We start from the raw sequence: 19,228 nt of genomic DNA on the forward strand, positions 1-19,228 counted from the left end.
GCTGGCACAGCCACAACCTTTTGTTTGGGGGCAATATTGAGAAGGGGGTGGGAGAGGGGGCACAGGGGGAGGTGGGACCCACTGAGGCTCCCCCAGGTCACCCCAGGACCCCCAGGCCCCGTCCCAGCCCCCCCAGTTCCCTCCGCAGCCCCGGCTGAGGGGGGCTCCGCCCAGGAGCCGCCGTCGTTCGGGGCTCCCCCGAGGGCAGCAGCCAACGGGAGAGCTCCCGGCTCGGAGAGGCCCCAGCAGAGGAGGGGATCTTGTCCCTCCTCGAGTGCCCTGAAGGGTCTTCAGGCCCCTCTGAAGAGGAGTTTTTCTCTTTTTAGGGATTTTTGGGGGGACCTCACCACTCCAAGGGTGTTTTTTCCTCCCCATTTTCAGGTGTTTGTGGGGCCACAGCCCCACAAGCCCCTTTTCAGGGGCGATCATGACGGCTTTAAGTGACATTTTTCTGGGGGACTCACTCCAAGCCGCTGTAGGGGATGTTTTGCCCCCCAGGGTGGATTTTTGGGTTTTAATGGCCCTCGCTCTGGTCGGGTCCCACTCTAACTCCCCTGAAGAGGCCAACACCACTCCCGCTGATTCCAGCAGTGGAGCCCGGGGAGGGTTGGGACTCCTGGGAGGATTTAGGGGTACCTGGGAGGGTTTGGGGGTCCCAGGAGGGTTTGGGAGTCCCGAGAGGATCTGGGGGTACCCGGGTGATGCCGATGATGGTGATGGGGACCCCGTGCTGGGTATAAATTTCATGATGGATTCCTGGGGGGGTTTTGTATATCTCCAGGGTTTTTCGGGTTCCGATGGATTTTTGGGGGGTTCCCAGGGGGGTTTTAAGGATTCCCAAAGGGGGGGATTGGGCAATCTCAGGGGGAACCCACGGCTGGTTTGGGGTACCTGCCGGTGACAGAGATGGGGACCCCCTTCCAGGTACGAACCTTCTCAGGGGGGTCTGGGGTGTGCTGGGAGGTCTTGTGGGAATTTTGATGTCCTGGGAGGTTTTGGGGGGTGTCTGTGTGGGGTTTTTGCGGTCTTGGGGAGTTTTTGGAGGGCCCAGGGATGGTTTTGGGGTCCCGGGGAAGTTGGGGTGTCCTGGAGGTTTGGGGGTTCCCAGGAGGGTTTGGGGCTTCCTGGGCAATGCCGGTGACAGAGCTGGGACCCCGTGCCGGGTATGAACCTTCTCACTGCGCACAGGCAGCGTCAGCGTGTCCAGGGAGATCCTGGGGGACCCGGGGGACCCCAAATGCTCAGGGATCCCCCCCAAACTCCCCTCACCGCTGGATCTGCTGCAGGCAGGGGGGCACCAGCACTCTGCCCCCACCCCTCACCATCACAGGAGGCTGTGGAAGAAATCTGGGGGTGCACGGACAGGTCGGGGGGACCCCCAAAGTCCTGGGAAAGGGGGAACACAGGGGAACTCCCAGGAATCCCCACTGGGGGCTTAGGGGAGATCCAGGAGGAGTTTGGGCGAGCTTAATTGTGTCACTATCGTTAGCAAAGGGGACTCCAAGGGTCCCCGGTGTCCCCATTCCCAGCGAAAGGTGGGAAAACCCGGGCTGGCTGGGAATAGGGGTCCCGGGTGTCCTCGGTGTTGAGTAAAGGAGGGTCTGGGCACTGGGAAAGGCAGGAATAGGGGTCCAGGGGGTCTCTGGGTGAAGGAGAAGGGGGCTCTGGGGGCTGGAGAGCCGGCATGGCCGGGAAAGGGGTGCAGGGCTCCCGGGGCCTGGGGCTGCTCCCAGCAGTAGCCCAGTTGCTCCCAGTTCTTCCCCATTATGATACAATTTGCCCCCAGCACTGTCCCCGTTGTTCCCAGAGCCATCCCGTGTGTTCCCAGTTCTCCCAGTTGCCCCTAAAATAGTCCCAGTCACTCCCAGTACGATCCCTGTATGAGTCCAGTATGATCCCAGCCTCTCACAGCAGGGCCCCAGTCACTCACCCTTGTCCCCAGTTGCCCCCAGCGTGGTCCCAGTTACCCCCAGCACATTTCTAGTGGCTCCCAGTGTGTCCCAGTCCTAGTGCTTCTTCTGGTGCTTTCCATGAACTGATTGAACTCTTGATTTATGAACCAATGCACTAGATGTGGAATCCTCTACACTGAACTCAGAAACACATGCCCTCTGTCAGAGCATTTTCATCTTCTAGATCACTTTCAAGATGCCCATGGCGATGTTGCAATGATTTTCACACAGCTCTCCATTTCTGGATGCAGGCTCTGCAGATTCTTTCTCTGCATTCAGTCAGGCTTGCATTCCCTGACAATTCCTGGTAGCCCGTCATGGTTTCTTAGGGCAGAACAGTAACAATGAAAACCTTACCAATGGCACAACTGCCCAGCCCACAAGGAAAAGAAAGAACAAGCTGTCAAGTTCTTCAAACATTTCTCCTGCTGTGCTGCAAGAGTTGAGCTGCACACAAGGTGTGGAAAGCCTAGAGAAGCTGCAGTTGGTGGCACATCTTGTGACAGAAGCTGCACCTCGTTCTCCAGGAAAGGTTCTTGGAAAGAGCAAACAGGAGTGTGGAGAAGATTCTGGGAAAACTGAAACAGCTTTTAAGAAATGAAATGAAAATGGAAAGAAACAACTGAAGATGTTTTTCTCTGTTTATTTTTATGCTCCTCTTTTCCATCTTGCACTACTGCTCCAACCTTAATCCAAATAGATCTCATCTCTAAGATCCATGACTTGGCGAATTTTAGACCCAGTAAAATACCATGAGCTACACACAGTTTGCCTTCCCCGTTTTCGTTTTTGTTTTTGGTTTTTTTTGGTTTTTTTTTGTTTTTGTTTTTTTTTTTTTTGTTTTGTTTTTTTGTTTTTTTGTTTTTTTTTTTTAATCATTGCTGGAGAGGTAAGTGCAGTGCCTGGGTAAGGTACAAATTCTGCATTCAGGGAATGTGCTCCGATAGGGTTTGATCCTCAGCGGGGACAAGGCACAGCAGCGCTCAAGGTGATTCCTACGCCCCTGTGCAGGAGTCCAGACTCTGGGTCTGGGCTGAACAGGGCAAAGTTCCCGTGTTTGGACAGGCTCAGGGGCTGCCCCTGGGGAGCGGGGGGCTGGGCGCGGGGGCGAGCGGGCAACGGAAAAACGGACACGGGGACAAACGGCCCCCGGAGCTTCAGTTGCAGCGGCAGCAGCAGCGGCAGCAGCGGCAGCAGAGAAACCAGATACTCTATCGAGTCCCACTCGCATCTCCTCTCCCTCTCCTGCTGTCCCGCACCCTCTCCTGCTCTCCCTTTCACGGTGTCCCCTCCTCTCCCAGTCTCCCTCTCCCCTGCTGGCCTGGGCCATGTCCCCAGCCCGTCACCGTCCCTGTCCCCGCCCCGGTTCCCGTCCCCGTCCCCGGCCGTCCCGCCGGGGTCTCGCCTCCGCTCGGCTCTGGCCGTGCTGGCGGTGGCGCTGCTGGGCGGGCATCAGTGCGTGGGGCTGGGGCGGCACCGCCGCCCTCTGGCTCCGCCTGGCCCGAGCCCGGCCCCGGCCCCGACGTGGGCTCCAGTCCCGGCCCCGGCCCCGGCTCCTCCTGGGCCCCGCGGAGGACACACGCGGCGCGGCCGCTCCCGCCGCCCCCGCTGCGGCTTCCCCGGCCCGAGCTCCGCCGCTCGGCAGCGCGGGCCGTCGGGCCCCGAGCCGCCACTGTCCCGTTCCAGGGACAGAACGCCTGGGGAGGGCCGGCCCGGGGTGCTCGGGGGGCGCTCGGGGGCCGCTCCTGGCCCCGGGCCGAGCGCTGACAGCCCCGTCCTGCCCGCAGGGAAGGCGCAGGAGGAGGCCCTGCAGGAGCGGTACCGGCTGGGTTCGCTGCTGGGCAGCGGCGGCTTCGGCAGCGTCTTCGCAGCCACGCGGCTCTCGGACGGCGCCCCGGTGAGCGGCGGGGGCCGGGCGGTGGGCGCAGGAGAAGGGGGCGGAGAAGGAGGAGGAGGAGGAGGAGGAGGAGGAGGAGGAGGAGGGAAGGAGGAGGGGGAGAAGGAGGAAGGGAAGGAGGAGGAGGAGGAGGAGGAGGGGGAGGAGGAGGGGGAGGAGGAGGATGGGGCAGGGCAGGGCGGGGTGGCGAGCTCAGCCTGCTGCTGCTCTTGGCTTGCAGGTGGCCATCAAAAGGGTGCCAAGGAACCGCGTCCGGCACTGGGGCGAGCTGGTGAGTGAGCAGGGCCAGCGGCAGAAGCCGGGCCGTGCCGGGAGGCGAGGAGCCGGGGCCCGGCAGGGTGGGAGCCGCTGGGAGCCCTGCAGGGAGAGCGGGCATGGGCTGAGCGGGGCATGCAGAGCATCCCGGGCTGGCTGAGGGGTTCCCCAGCCCTGGCACAGCCTCAGCCCCACTGACGGCATCGCGCTCCTCCCGCAGCCCGACGGCACCAGCGCACCCCTGGAGGTCGTGCTGCTGGACAAGGTGTCCTCTGGCTGCACTGGTGTCATTCAGCTCCTGGAGTGGCTTGAGCTCCCTGACAGCGTCGTGCTGGTGCTGGAGCGTCCGGAGCGGTGCCAGGAGCTGTCGGGTTTCCTGGCGGAGCGGAGGTTCCTGCCGGAGGAGGAGGCGCGGGGGCTGTTCCGCCAGGTGCTGGAGGCCGTGCGGCACTGCACCAGCTGCGGGGTCCTGCACAGGGACATCAAGCCTGAGAACATCCTGCTCGACCTGGCCACCGGGCAGCTGAAACTGATTGACTTTGGCTGTGGCGCCTTCCTCCAAGACACAGCCTACACCCAGTTTGCAGGTGAGCTCTGCCTGGGGATGCTCCTGGGCATCTCATGGCCCAGCCGGGGTGCAGCCCCAGGGCTCCCCCTATTGCAGCCAGGATGGGATTAATGCTGGAGCCAAGCTGATTTGGGTGGGGGTGTGAGGGGGGCCAGCTCCAGCCCTGCCGACAGCCTTCAGCACCCACTGTGGCCTGGGCTAAGGCTGGAGTTGGGGCAGCCAGCCTGACAAAAAACCCAGTGGGGGTAGCAGAGAGGGGCGTCTGACCCCGTGCCCTGGATAGTTTGGTGTGCAGGCGAGAAGGGCTTGGACTGCTCTGCTCCCATTGTTTGCCTTGACTGGTTAACATTTTTGGGGGGCCGTGCAGGCGGGGAGTAGAGCGGGCTTTCTCCACCACTGGATGAGTTTTGCTTTTGTGTGTCATGGTTGGGCCTTTCCCAGGATTTCTGCTGCCCTCTTCCAACACCAGTGGCTTCTTTTCCAGCCCCAAGTCTGTACACAAGTCCCAGGTGCTGGTGAGAGGGCAGCAGTCACCCTGTGTTCCACTGGGGCAGCCCCCACAGGCCATGGGGTGCTGGGGCCAGGCTCTGGGAGCAGCAGAGTCCCCCTGATGAACTCTGTGTTCCACAGGAACCCTGTCCTACAGCCCACCAGAGTGGATCCAGCACCAACGCTACCACGGCGAGGCAGCGACGATCTGGTCCCTGGGCCTCCTGCTGTACCACCTGGTCATGGGGAAGCGCCCGTTCAGGAGGGGCCAGGAGATCATCTGGGGGCGGATCTTGTTCCCACGACGGCTCTCTCAAGGTGGGTCCTCATCTCTGGCCATGGGGGCAATACCAGTGCTGGGAGACAGCAGCAGCTCATGAGCATCCTGCTCTGGCAGCTGCTGAGGAGGTGGCACATGTCCTGCTCTCCTGCTCTCCTCCAAACACAGAATCCATGGGAAGTTTAGGCCAGCTCTGGGCACACCCAGCATGGCCTGGGCATGGGAACAGGGGGGCAACTTCTCCAACTGACTGGTGATTTCTGGTTTGTTTCCCCAGAGTGCCAGGATCTCATTAAGAGGTGTTTGTCCATGCAGCCCTCGGACAGGCCATCCTTAGAAGAGCTTTTCCGTGATCCATGGGTGCAGGGTGGTCTTCTGCCCTAGAAGATGGGAGAGATCAACGTGCACAGTTGGATCCAGGGGCCTGGCAGGTAACAGCTCCACACTTGTCCTGGCAATCAGTGGCAAAGCCAACCAGACTGGTTTTGTCCTGCCTGTGTCACTGCCCAGGGGTCATCAGATGGGAACACGCAGCCCTTGTGCTGGAGCTGAGCTGCTCTGCCCAGCACTGGTGGCCACCATCTGAGCTGGTTTTGCTTGTCCTGGTTCCCTGACAGCTGGGGCCCTGGGCAGAACCTTGACAGCCTGGGCTCACCTCAGGGAAGGAGGAGGCGGCCCTGGAGAAGCTGTACCAGGTGGGGCTGTTGCTGCTGGGGACAGTGAGGACGACATCAAAAATGACAACCTCTTCCTCCACCTGGTCACCGGCAGCTGAAGATGATGGACTTTGATTCTGGCGCCTTCTCCAAAGCCAGGCTCCACAGGGAATTTGCAGGTGAGTCCACACGCAGGGGGATGCTCCCAGATTTGGGCATTGCACAGCCTGGCCGGGAACCAAAGGTTCCCCCTTTGATGGGGAGGATGCAGCTGATCCTTCAGTCGGCTGCCAGGCTGCTTTTGGCAGGGCTGGGGGGATGGGCTGGGGTGCTGATGAAATGGGAGTGGGCTCCTGGCCCTGCCAACAGCCCCAGCACCCACCGTGCCCCGGGCTGGGGCTGGGGCAGCCAGCCCGACACAAAGACACCCCCATGGTGGGAGCAGAGGTGGGACTCCAGAACCTGTGCAGGGGCTGCTTTGCTTTGCAGGCAAGGAAGGGCTTGGGCTGCTCCACTGCCCCTGTTTGCTTTGGGATCACCGTTATTTTGGAGGGCAGTGCAGGGGGAAGGGAGCAAGCCTGGGCTTCCCTCACCTGTGGGTGGGTTTTTCCCTGGCCTGCAGGGGTTGGGCCTTCCTTAGCCCCTGACAGAGATAAGATTTTTGACCTTTTTTCTTGTTCCCCTTTTTGTCTGTAATCTATTTTCAATAATTTGTTGTGTGTTTTTCTAGAGGAAGCGTTCCAGGTGGGGTCCAGTTTGGATGGGGAAATGCTTGGGAGCAGCTGTGGCGTGGATGGGCCGTGCCCTTGGAGAAGGCTGAGGACATCGTTTGGGACCAGCTTTTCTTCCAGCGGAGGATGGCGTGAGGTGGGTCCGGTCTGCTTGGCATGGTGGGATCAGAGCTTTGGGGAGATGGCAGCGAGCACAGGAGCATCCTGCTCTGGGCAGCTGCTGAGGGCTGGATGTGCCGTGGCTGGCTGCAGGCTGGGCACATGTCCTGCCCTCCTGCTCTGCTCCCACAGGCAGCAGGGATGGGCAGCTCTGGGCACAGCTCTGGGCACGGCCAGCATGGCCTGGGCACTGCGGGCGGCTGGGACAAGGGGACAGGAGCCTTCAGCTGACGGGCGCTTTCTGGTTTCTCTCCTTGCAGCCGGGCTCTGTGGGTGCTGAGGCTGCTCTGGGCTCTGCCAGGGCTCTGCTGGAGCTCAGCACCGGGCCGCAATCAGCCAAAGAAGAAATGGGGTGACCTGCAGCACAGACCTGCTTGAGCATTTCAGCAACACAGCTCAAGTTTGCAGAGTGTACACCTCCAAGGGCAAACATGCCACCACCCAAAAATTAAACTTGTTCAATAGCTTCTGAAATGAAATCAATCTGGGATGACCCCAAATGACATTTTGCAGCTTGCTCAAGCTGTAGCTCAGCCCTTCTCTGAACTGTTCTCTCCCCCACCTGCCTTTTACTTCCCAACTGCTCCCTCTTGTCCCCCAGTGAGTTCCCAGCCCATGGCAGTCTCCATCACACTGTTGCCTTCCTTGGTGCCCCTCACCATGAGGAAGGCCGAGCCCCAGGCTTAGGGACTCATCCTGTCACTGGCTGAGGAGCAGCAATGTCTCAGAGGTCCAGTGGGATTTTAGTGTCATTCAGAGCTGCTTTCCAGCCCTCAGCTGTCCTCACTGCTGAGTTCCCACTCCCTTTTCCTCGTCCTTGCAGCAGGATGAGCTCTGTGAATCCCCTTGAGCCTCCCCACTCTTCCCAGCCCACGCACCCACCTCAGTTATGCTGAAGCTGCAGCTTCTCTGTCTCCTGTGGCACACCAGTCCAGTCCCCTGTGCGGGGAGCCCCAGCCCCAGAGCACAGCACTCAGCAGTGCACTCCGGGCTGGAGCAGCTGCCCTGCAGCCATGGCTTGGCTCTCTGTGGCAAGGGAATGCTCCCTGTTTGCAGCTGTCCCTGCAGGATGGCCCCAGGGCAGAGCCCAGCCGGGCTCCCACTGCAGCCCCTGAAGCATGGGGCAGACAGTGGTCCCAGAGCTGGGGTTCACGGGGAGCACCCGGAGCTGTGGCTTTCAGTCAGTGTTGGCAAATGTTGTGTTCTCATCTCCTGCAGCCTGTGGGGAAAGCAACCTGTGCTGCCAGGCCTGTGTGTGCCAGGGGCTCTTGGATGTCTCTGTACCCATGGACAGAAGGCTCTGTGTGTGCCAGGGGCTCTTGGATGTCTCTGTACCCATGGACAGAAGGCTCTGTGTGTGCCAGGGGCTCTTGGATGTCTCTGTACCCATGGACAGAAGGCTCTGTGTGTGCCAGAGGCTCTAGGATGTCTCTACCCATGGACAGAAGGCCCTGTCTGTGCCAGGGTTTCCATAATGTCTCTGTACCCATGGGTATGGAATAGCATGGACACTGAAAGTGTCAGTCCCGTTGCTTGCACGCTCCTTCCTTTGTGCACAAGACACATCCAGGCACACCCCCATGTACAGATACATTAAAAGGACAGGGAGGGACAGAGATTTCCCACAGTACTCCAACTTTGGCATAACTCACCTTTTAGCTGGTGGCCAGGGGATTTTTTTTTCCCAGCTCTGTGTGAGAAGGTGTCCAGGAGCTGAAGGAGCAGCATTTAGAAGCAGTTTCAGGATTTCTAGGCAGGAAGTGGAGCTGACAACCATCCACGTAACTTGCCGTATTCATCAGGATGTGCTGCTGGTTCTTTGGGAATATGGCCCAATGGAGAGACGAGACTTGGAAAAATCCCAGCTCTCTGTGGGTTTGTGCAAAGGGGGAGCAGCAGAAACACTTTGTGTCTGCTTTGGGGACACAAGGTCCAAGGAGCTGCGGTGGCAGAGGGTGACCTGGGCTGGTGGCAGGTGAAGTCCTGGTTCATGGCATCCCAGAGTGGCACAGGACAAAGCTCCAAGCACTCCCAACCCCACTGATGAAGTCTTTGTGATGCTGCACATCCTATAGGAAAAGCTGCTGTCACACAATGCACTGGGATTTCTAAGTTTCATTTTAATTACTTTAGGTCCAAGTTTCAAACTGCAATGTTTTTGTTCTCAAGACACAGTCGTGCACAATCCATCTCTCATCCTCCTATTGCTTCAACACCAATTAAAAAAAATAAATCTTAATATTGGAAACAAAACCCAATGTCTTTAAAAAAAGAATGCTGGGGTCAGTCAGTAAGATGGATCCAGGCCATCAGAACAGGCACAAAGTAAATGAGTTCTCCTTTTAAAAAGATCAGTTACCTCTTAAATCCAAAGTTACAGAAGATTTCATTACACATTTGTTTCTTTTTGTTTTCTCTTTCATATTTTTCTCATTTTTAAAATTTTTTTCTATTTCTTTTTAAGTAGATAACACATCATGTAAAATAGGTAAGATTTTTCAGCAAAAATCAGATTTTTCAGCAAAAATAAGATTTACAGCAAAATAAGATACATTTCTGATAAACAATGAAAATATTTACTCCTCTGTTTAATTTTCTCTGGATACCCTGCGGTAAAAAATCTAGCAGATATGAGAAGAGGTGTCAAGTGTTTGCTTTGGACTAAGCTGGAGTTCAGCACTGCTGACATCCTGATCCAGCCAAGAGTTGCAGAATTCTTTTGCACATCCCGAATGTGTTTGCAGGCACAGCACCTGCAGTGCTGACACACCAGTGCACGTGAATAACTCTGTTATTCCCTCACAGAAGTTGGGCTCTGCCCCAGAGCGAGGTGCTCCAGCCCTTTGCTCCTGGTTCCCGTGGGGAGCAGCTCCCTTCCCTCTGGCTGAGCTGCTCAGGCAGAGCCCGGCAGCTCCTGGCCCTGCAGGGCTGAGGCTTTTCCCCGTTGCTGGGCACAGACTGATGGAGCAGCACCGCTGAACACGGGCACACACAGGGACCAGCAGCAGCTGCCTTTGGCCACCTGAGGCTCCAAGGCCCAAACTCAGAGCAGACAGGGCTGGAAGAGACTCACAGGCTCCCTGCTGGCTGTGCTGCCCCACTTGTGCCCACCTGGGAGCCCCCAGGGCCAGCAGGGACTTGAGATGGCAGCCCTGGGCTCCTGGAGCTTGTGCAAGGAGCGGGGCTGGGGACTCCCTGTCCATGGGGAGCTTCCAGATGGAAAAGGCTGCTGTGCCCAGGCAGCTCCAAGGGCACAGAAAGGAGGGTCTCAACCACGGGATCTGTGCCAGTCCCACAGTCCTGGGCAGCAGCCACCGAGCCCTCGGGGAGCAGAGGGCACAGCAAGAGGGACAAAAGCAGGCAAGGTCAGAGACTGGACAGAGCCAGACCCGGCAGCAGGAACAGCTGCTCCATTGCACTCTTGGAGAAAGCTCTTGGCTGCTTCAAAGCGCTGAAAGGCGTGCAGGGCAGAGAGGAGGCCACACCAAACACTGCTCCTGTTTGCACAGCCTCCCCTCTCCGTGTCCCAGAAGGAATTGGATGGACTGTGCTCTTCTCTCCGAGTGTCTCGTTCAGCACGAGCGGCTGAGCGCCAGGAGCTGAAGGAGCTGAAGCCTCAGGCCTCAAGAGCTGGGCCTGAGGAGACTTTGTGAGCAAATGAATGCTGCTAACATGGACCTGGCTGAATGCAGCAGATGGAATCATGGAATCACAGAATCCTTTCTGTTGGAAAAGACCTCTGAGCTCATCCAGTCCAGCCGGTCACCCAGCAGTGTCGAGCCCAGCACTAAACCACGTCCCTGAAGTGCCAAGGCCTGGACAACAGCCCTGAGTGAGGCCCTGAGCCAAAGGTGGCCTCTGGATGAACCTTCCAACCAAAGGTTATCTTTGCATCTGCTCACTTGTCACTGTAGAGCAGGACGGGAACGAAAATGACTCCAAATCAAAGGCAAAGAGAATGAACTCCGATCTATTTCAAATGCACCGCTCCATTTATAGAGAACATCGTGTGGACTGATTTCATTGGTCTTAGAGTAAAAACATCTCACACCACTGGTGTGCAGTGAATGACGCACGGTGGCAGAACCCATCTATAAACAATGTGAACAACAAGATAGATTAGAGAATTATTTACATTCTTTCCCAACTGTCTCCCAGGCTCTCGCCTGGTTAGAAAACCTTCTCTTTTTCTCTCTGACTGAACTGAGAATATCCACACCCTGCTTTCTGGGATTTCTGGCCCTGCCTCCTGTCCCAGAGTTTGGCAATTCCCCTTGCACAGCGTGCTGAGCTCTCCATGACCAGCTCGAGAGGTTTCTCAGCTGTTGCGTCCTGTGGCACGGCACAAGAATCTGCCTCCAATTAGCTCGGGAGCGCAGCTCCAGACACATGGGTTTGGTTGAGTAAATGCTATTTGTTTGGTGGGTAATGATGTTTTTCTCAGCTTATGCTTTATTCATAGCATGAGTGACATTTCTGCAAGAGGTAGTGATGTGTCTCTGGGTCTTAGTTCTGTTCTGGTTTTGGAAAATACACTTCAAACAGCTATAGCATTACACATTAGATAACCGGCGTATGAGTAAAATTACAGTAATAACTAGGGGCTTATGAATTAAATGAAATAAATATAGACACTAGGTTTTAAAAACAACAGGCCTTTACTATGATGAAAGGAATAATTTCGATTCAAGGGTGGAATAGATCTTGGGTTTGAATTTAATTATATGTTACAGTTTTGCAATTATCATTGTTGGATTACTCATGGGATTAAAATGCACATCTTTTAAAATGAAAGGTAGAAATGCAGCTTTTTAAACATTTCATTTCAAGATCATTAGGTACATTATTACCTCAGCTACAAGACAATTTCATTTTTGCTCTGATCCTCTTTGATTTCTAACAGATAGGAAACAGCCTTCAGTAGTCTCTCTTCATTGTGTTTCTTCTTCTGTATTCCCATGTCTTGGACTAAATTGCTTCTATTGAAGATCTGCAGTGGCCCAAATGACCATATTTGAGCTCTGAATTTGTTGTATCTCTCTTCCTGTTTTTTCTTTTGGCCTGTTTTCAGATTAATAATGTGAGACTAGATAAGCTTCATGGAAAAAAAAAAGAGTCTATTTCATCATGTTAACCCAATAATACTATCAGGCAGCATCAAACAAACAAGCTGTGTGTTTCTCCAGAGCCCTGAGATGAATACCTTTTTTGAAACATGGAGATTTATATTCCTGTGGGAATGTAAGTGATATCAAGGGCAGCAGATTTTGAGTGCAGCTGTAGTTACCATTAACAGAGGTAAGTATTTGAAGGAATTTTGATATTTCAGCCATGGTTTATTATCAAGGGTCTCTTGTGTGAAATATGCCAACCAGAACATAGATGACCATTGATTGCTACATTTGGCTTCATTAAAAAAAAAAAAAAAAAAGGAAGAAATTTCTTAAATGCATTATGTTTTTAATATTTAAGAAGTAAGTTCATGGAAACCTGGAAACTCATACTCAGGTGCTGTGAATCACAAGAGTTTCTTGTGGAACAAAGCACAGCCATCTATACTGTGTGTGTATCTGAGTGTGCGTGGGTTACTTTTTTGTGAATCGTGAATCTTTTCTATCTTTAGATTGTTATTAATAGAAGAACTTTAAAATTCCTTTCACATTGATAGCCAGAATTTTGGATCAAATACATAGAAGTGTGGGCATTTCTGAGGTTCTAGAGTTCCCCATATGACCAAGCAGTAGAGTTTATAATCTCTGTATTTTAACTTTCCTTGTCCGGTAATATGGACTAGAAAAATAAGATTTGTATATAGAGTCTAAAAGCATAGAAGATTAATAGTTTGAAGTACTGCCTTCAGCTTTCACAAAATTCATGGAGAAGTGAAGACTAACAACATTAAGGAGGTGTTCAATAGCTCTGTGTGATTGACCAAAGCAGTTTCATTAGATTTTCTTTTCCCTCTTTTTTTTTTTTTAATAATTTAAGCTGTGCTTTTGCCAAATGCCAGTCTCAGAACTTTGCATCCTACATTCTGACAAGAGGCAGCAGTATAAAAGAGGTGGGAAGAGAGGCTTTAGCAATATATTTTCTCCTTTTGCCATTCTCCCAAGGCAAAACCTGGAGTCTTTCTGAAGCCATTGGCCAGCATTTACTCTTAATCTCCAGCCTGTATCTACATATTAATTTTTTAAAAATTGTATTCAATGGATCATGTAAATAAGTCTGCTGTCCAGCAATTATTCATGTAAGATGCAATGCAACCAAATTGTATTGTGATTTTCCTATTGCAAAATCTTGTCCTTTTTAAAAAAATTACTAATATTTTATTTTTCTGAAGGCAGAGTGGATGCAGACAATGTACCTGCCAAAGTCAGAGAGATTGCAGACAGGGTTTCCAGCTTTTAAGTTTCCAGGGCTTTGTGTATTCAGATTCAGGCATTCTAACTTTGAACATGCAGCCATTTAATCTTGCAAAGACAAAGGTTGTATTGGCATGGAAGCAAATACAGAAATGCACTCTGTAAGGCCATGAAAGAATGTCACTGCATTACAGCAGCCTAACAAGGTATCATACATCAGCTGAAGCATTGTAATTGTCTGTCTGTGCACTTGAGCTTGCCCAGAGCGAGGTAAACATCCATATGCTCCAGGGATTACTCATTAAATGAAGCATTATGGTTTAGTACTGAGAAATCTCTGCTTCCATTTGAGAAGTACTCTCAGAAGTACTGAGAACCTCTGTCCTTCCATTATTTTCTACTTAAATGATAATTTTCTTCTGTATAACAGTAAGTTTTAATTACGCGATTTGCTGTGTGCCTATGTTGGATGTTTTTCAGTTGCTCATGCAGACTGTAGACAAACACATACATGTGTGCAGACACAACATTTTCCCTGCTATAATTTGGTATTTCTGGCACTTTGCAATAGTAGGGTCAAAGCCAAACTGTAGCTACCTCTGGAAAATCTTACAAGTAGCTGTAATTGAAAAAGGCAGTATAACTTTTCTGTTTTAAAACCTAGTGGAGACTTTTTTTCGGAAAATGGAAAGTATTTCATCATTGCTTCAATGTGAGTTTTTGATGAAGTCATGGAACTTTTGAATGTGTGTATTTTTTGAAACAATTCTGAAACTCATTAGGCAGTAACAGAAATGCCTTTACATTATCGTGATCCACTGCTAACTCAAAATTTGACTTTTGATAGATGTAGTAAAAAGAATGAAATTATTCTGAATTCTAAGTAAGTAAATACAACTAGTTTGATCCTCCAGGAAAATTACAGTTTATAATACTGAATTGAAAAGTTTATTGTGGTTGTAAAACAAAAGGAACTTTTTGATAGGGCTTACTGTTGTAGTTCTGTGAGATGCAATCCTTTTGGATATTTCCTACCCCTCATGATTCACTCTGTTGCTAATGAAGCTGTATTCTGACAGGCCTTTAAATTAATGCCTATGCCTGTATGAAGCACAAGTATGGAGTACATAAAGTACAATTGTTTTAAGTATTTATATTTGTCTACTGATGCACTAGAATCTAACAAACTCAAAGGAGGAATCCCTTTCACGAGCTGTAAATTTCAAAAGTTCTGACCTATTGACTTCATGAGAGTAAAAATTCTCCAGTGGGAGTAAGATGTTCATCATGCCTTAACATAAAGTCCAGGAGTCAGGGAAATGCCTGGCTGGAATAAACAAGCAGCTCATCCAGTCTGCCATTCTGGCACCAAGGGCAGGTAAGACCAGATGTTTCAACGGAAGGCATAAATCTTCACAATTTTACTGTTCTGTATTGCAAGATGATGTTTCTTACATCACTCACACCTTGAAACCTGAAGATTAAGAGAGCTTATAACTCTTACTTCCTCATAGTCAGTTTATAACATAAATCTTAAAGCACATTTCTTAAATTATTCAGTAATTTTGAAAGCAGATTTTGAAGATACATTATCAACTGGTGCAAAAGTAAAACGCTTCACCTCCATGCTGCCTTTATTAGAGTAAAAGTTGTGAATATGAGAAATCCTGGTCATTTCAGTAAACTAAAAGTGAATTTTACTGCAGCGTGAGAGAGGCAAAGGGCCTTGTCAAGGAGAGATGTGACAGATCTCCCCAGCTGCTGGGTGCTGGGATGCCTTTTCCATCCTACCTGCCTGCAGGTACTCACCAGTTCATGTGTGGGAACCCTTCTGCTACCAATCCTGAGCCACTGATGGCTGTGAAACTGAAGGGTTTGTCTTTCACTGATCTCAGCTCTGATTTTGCCCCATGTTTGCCAGCCTTGGCAAATGCTTACTCTGTTGAATTGAACTTAGTTTGTTCAAAGCTGATCCTGGATTCTCACCAAAGATTTAGTCGTGAAATATCTCGTCTTGTGCAGTGACCATAGCAAGATATTTCTCTTTGGCAGCAAACACTCATTAGAACTGATGACTACTATCACCTTCTTAACTTTCTCTTGACCAATTTTCACTTAATTTCCCACTCACTCCGTGAGACAATTATACAAAATAAATAATGAGGTAGCATGTGTCATGCAGCTAATGTTGAAACAGTTGGATGAGCATCAAACTAAATCCGAATTTTCCTTTTTTTATTGCCCAATGGGAGCTACTTTCTGGCTAATGTTATGAAGGTGGTGGTGTATGAGGGGAAATTAATACATTATCACATTGCACTATTGGTATTGGAAGTGGTTCTTCACACACTGGGTAGCAGACATATAAACTTGTTTGCCAGATGGTGTTGCAGATGCAAGAATTTTACAAGGGCTCAGAGGGATGCTGGACAAGTACTTGAAAGTGATATCTACTTGGGGGTTGCAAAATAGACAGGCCACAATAGGCTCAGGAAATCTCCTGAGCTGAAAATAGATGGAGAGGAGGGGGGGCACTAAGGGTAGGGAAATATCGTATATAAATGTTCTATATTTATTCTTCTTGCTGTTGAAAAGAGACCACTAGACTGGATGAGCCTTCAGTTTTGCCATTACAAACATTTTTATATTCTTATTTAAGTAACAAGTTGTTGTGTGAGAGGATTTTTCTGGAACAGGAAATTAATGTTGAAGGTGGAGAAAACCCAGAACTGCTTAAATGTAGAAAATTAGTAATATGTTTTGTGATCCATATTGCTAAGGAAAGAAAAATGAGAGACCACTTTAATGCTGAAAGAATATCAAATGTGAATACTTTCTCAGTTACTGACTGCCTAAGTTTGCAGTCTTGCCTTTTTAGCTTTTATATTTCACCTTATATTACCGTCAGGAATAGATCTTCATTGTTTTGTGGTGACTTCTACTGGTAGTTCACCAGGTACATATAAAAGGCATTTTCTGGTCTAGCTGTCTGTCTCCTACATCCTACATGCTTCTTTCTGTGGTAGAACTTAAGTTCCGTAACTTGCACTACAGTACGCATATACTATTGATAAAGGAAAAAACGGCTGTAGCACTATGTCTGCTAAAGATATTCTTCTTTTTCAGAAAGCAGATCCTTATGTGGAACAATTAAAGGAGACATGGTCAAGTTATAGTTCATGGGTCAGTTTAGTGTCTCATGATACTGAAATTTTTTATGCACTTACTTTAATCTTGCTTTTTTCATTTGTCTCATCCTTCATTGGGGTTGGCCTTGCATGCTGAATTCTTTTCTTTTTATTGCTTTATGGTTTTTAATGTCTGCACAAACTCCTCTGAAAAACAAGAGTGTGGTTGAGGTGCCTCTAAAGAAACAGAGATGCCAGGGCTTGAGTGGGCTTTTTGAATTCACTCACTCTGCATGTCCTGACTACCAGAGCTGGGTTATAACTGGTAAAAGTCACTAGAAACAGCTGACTTTCTTATCATCCATAAAATTTAAATTTGCATCTGGCAGACTTTTTGTTGCCAAAAAAGTTTAGGAAAAAAGTTACGGTTATCATTGTTACTATTGCCCTTCTTAATTTTATTAAGATTAATGATGATGGTGAAAATTATAACTGTCCTTACTCCCAGAATTGCTCTACTTGATATTAAGAAGGCCAAAACTCTGCTGCAGTGGTTTCTTTTGCATGTTTTAATGTTTTAATGGGTAATATCAGCTACAGACTTTTATCAGCTGCCTGAAGTTACTGCTTGCTGATCATTAGATTGACTACAACCCATGAGTTTATAGATATCCTGAAACCATTCAAGAATAAGTTCTGCGAGAAGGTATTTTTCCAGAAAATCTATCTGTAAGAAAAACTGCTTTTTGCATCCTGCCAGTGTATTAGTGGTGTGAGACAATAGCAATTCAACAGTCATTTTCTTGGTACAAGTTATTAGTCATCTTTGTTCTTTTGAGGAGATATTTTCAGTGGTTTGGGTTTGGGTGTTTTTTTTGGTTTGTTGATTATCTTCAAGATATTTATTGCACTTTATAAAGTTCATCGGCAAACTTTTGCTTGCTTCTTAAAAGTAGTCTGCTGTGTCATGTAGCCCATTTGACTGGGTAGAAAGAAGCATGTCATGTTTAAGATAGTGACACTGATAATTAGCTGTTAGTATCTAATTCCACTTCTTTTTTTCACTTCAATTCCTCCTAGAATATCTAGTGAGTACATTTAGCATCAGTTTCCCCAGCAGAAATAGTAGGCACACATTTTCTTTACAATGACTCAATGATGTATGTACTAGTTACTGTTATATTTTAAGTTGAATGTATGAAAGGTATTATATAAGTTTTGAAAACTACCTTAATAGTGTTTTATTCTTCTCTAGGCACAGGAATTTTGATTTTGTATTGTGATTTAAATAGACAATAACTAAAAATGAAGGCTTTAGTTTCTTAATTGTTTGTCACATATTTCATTTTAGGGGTGGTTACCATTTAGTTTGGTAAAGGATCCGAAGACTCAGATTCCTTTTGAACAGCCAATATCTAGTTTTTCTGATGATTTATTCATAGCAGTTAGGTTTTTGCAATTCCTTGTGAGGAAATTGCCCTTCATAGGATCTGTCTATGTAAGGTTGTTGTATAATGCATGCTCATTTGCTTAGTTGTATTTGTAAGCTCCAGCTGTGCCCATCACTTGCTAAATCTGTCATTAAAGGATTTTGTTTTTAATTCTGCCTGGCTTTGTTTTCAGATGTCTCTGAATTCCTTCCTGTGTTGAGTCACAGCTGTGAAAAGAGAAATCTCCCTCTTTAATTCAAGGGGTCAGTGGTTTAAAAGCACTAAAGCCTGGTGGGGAACAGCTTAAGGAAGGTAGTTAATCATAGTGACCCCAAGACTTCATAAACTTACACAAGGCTCATCTGACAGGCAGAGTCCTGGATATCTTCAAGCCCTGGTTTCTTTGAGGAGTAACTGTTTTGCCAGGGAGTGGAATCCTCTATGGAACAAGCACCAGTGATGGGTCTTTGCCACCTGCTCAGCTGTGGCTATAGAAACACAGCTTAATCTTCTCCACCACATTTCTTTTTCTAGCTAAGCCAGCATGCAGCCCAATTCCTTTCTACTAGTTTTTTTTCCCTGCAATGTTGAGAAATATTTAATGTGGTAACTACAATGGCTTCCACTTCCTGGTGTCACTGGGACATAATAGACTGGCAGGAAAGAGCTGCTGATCTGGATAGAAAAGAGAGGTCAGGAGGGAACACACAGATGGTCTTGTGTGCTGGGCGAGCAGAAGTCATTGGCGTGGTTTGGGTGTCAATAATTCATCCAGTGGCATTTTTCACCCAACTTCTTCAGACTCCAGTGGGGAAATCTTGGAATAAATCCCCCTCTTGTCTCCGTGCAGGCAAAAGCCTTATTTCACATACCATGTTAATAACTTTGACACTCAGCTGTGGGCTTAGTTTTCACGGGATGGGCAAACCAGGACCATGTGGGTGAACTGTACGTGGAAGCTGTGAGATACTGAATTAAGTGATACAGCTAATGCAGTGCCTGTACCTATGCTGTGTGTACTCCACTTGTCCTATGCACACATTGCTGTTCTTGGTACAGGGGTTGATTATCTGCCTATGGATCAGTTCTTGAATTGCTTCAGCTTTTGGACAGTGTTATAAAAGACAAGTGATCCTGTTTTCAGTCAGATTTTAATAGTGAAGTAGTTAATTCGTAAGCAGCTCAGGTAGACATTGCCCTTATCAGAAGAGTCTTTGGGAAGATAAGGTCACTAGAGAGTAGAAAAAGTCATTTGATGGCTGTCAGACATCCAAGTTTAAGTGGAAGGGTGTTGGATGTTGAGCAAGACCTTCAGTGTGTG

At 49.4% G+C, this 19,228-nt stretch overlaps 1 protein-coding gene and 1 long non-coding RNA gene across 2 annotated transcripts in view; both read left to right on the top strand.

The window, feature by feature from the left end:
- Positions 1-906: 906 nt before the first annotated feature.
- On the top strand, positions 907-5,870 carry LOC137467680 (serine/threonine-protein kinase pim-1-like). Its single transcript, XM_068179120.1, has 7 exons — positions 907-924; positions 3,114-3,138; positions 3,758-3,849; positions 4,070-4,120; positions 4,325-4,691; positions 5,303-5,479; positions 5,719-5,870. Exons 1-7 carry the CDS (start codon positions 907-909, stop codon positions 5,823-5,825), a joined length of 837 nt encoding a protein of 278 aa, XP_068035221.1. The 3' UTR covers positions 5,826-5,870.
- A 322-nt stretch (positions 5,871-6,192) lies between these two features.
- Positions 6,193-19,228, top strand: part of LOC137467671 (uncharacterized) — a 101,435-nt gene continuing 88,399 nt past the window's right edge. The window contains exon 1 of the long non-coding RNA XR_010995589.1: positions 6,193-6,276. This is a non-coding gene — a long non-coding RNA (uncharacterized lncRNA). The remainder of the gene's footprint in view (positions 6,277-19,228) is intronic.

Source organism: Anomalospiza imberbis, unplaced genomic scaffold, assembly GCF_031753505.1.
Source record: "Anomalospiza imberbis isolate Cuckoo-Finch-1a 21T00152 unplaced genomic scaffold, ASM3175350v1 scaffold_74, whole genome shotgun sequence".
Taxonomy (NCBI): domain Eukaryota; kingdom Metazoa; phylum Chordata; class Aves; order Passeriformes; family Viduidae; genus Anomalospiza; species Anomalospiza imberbis.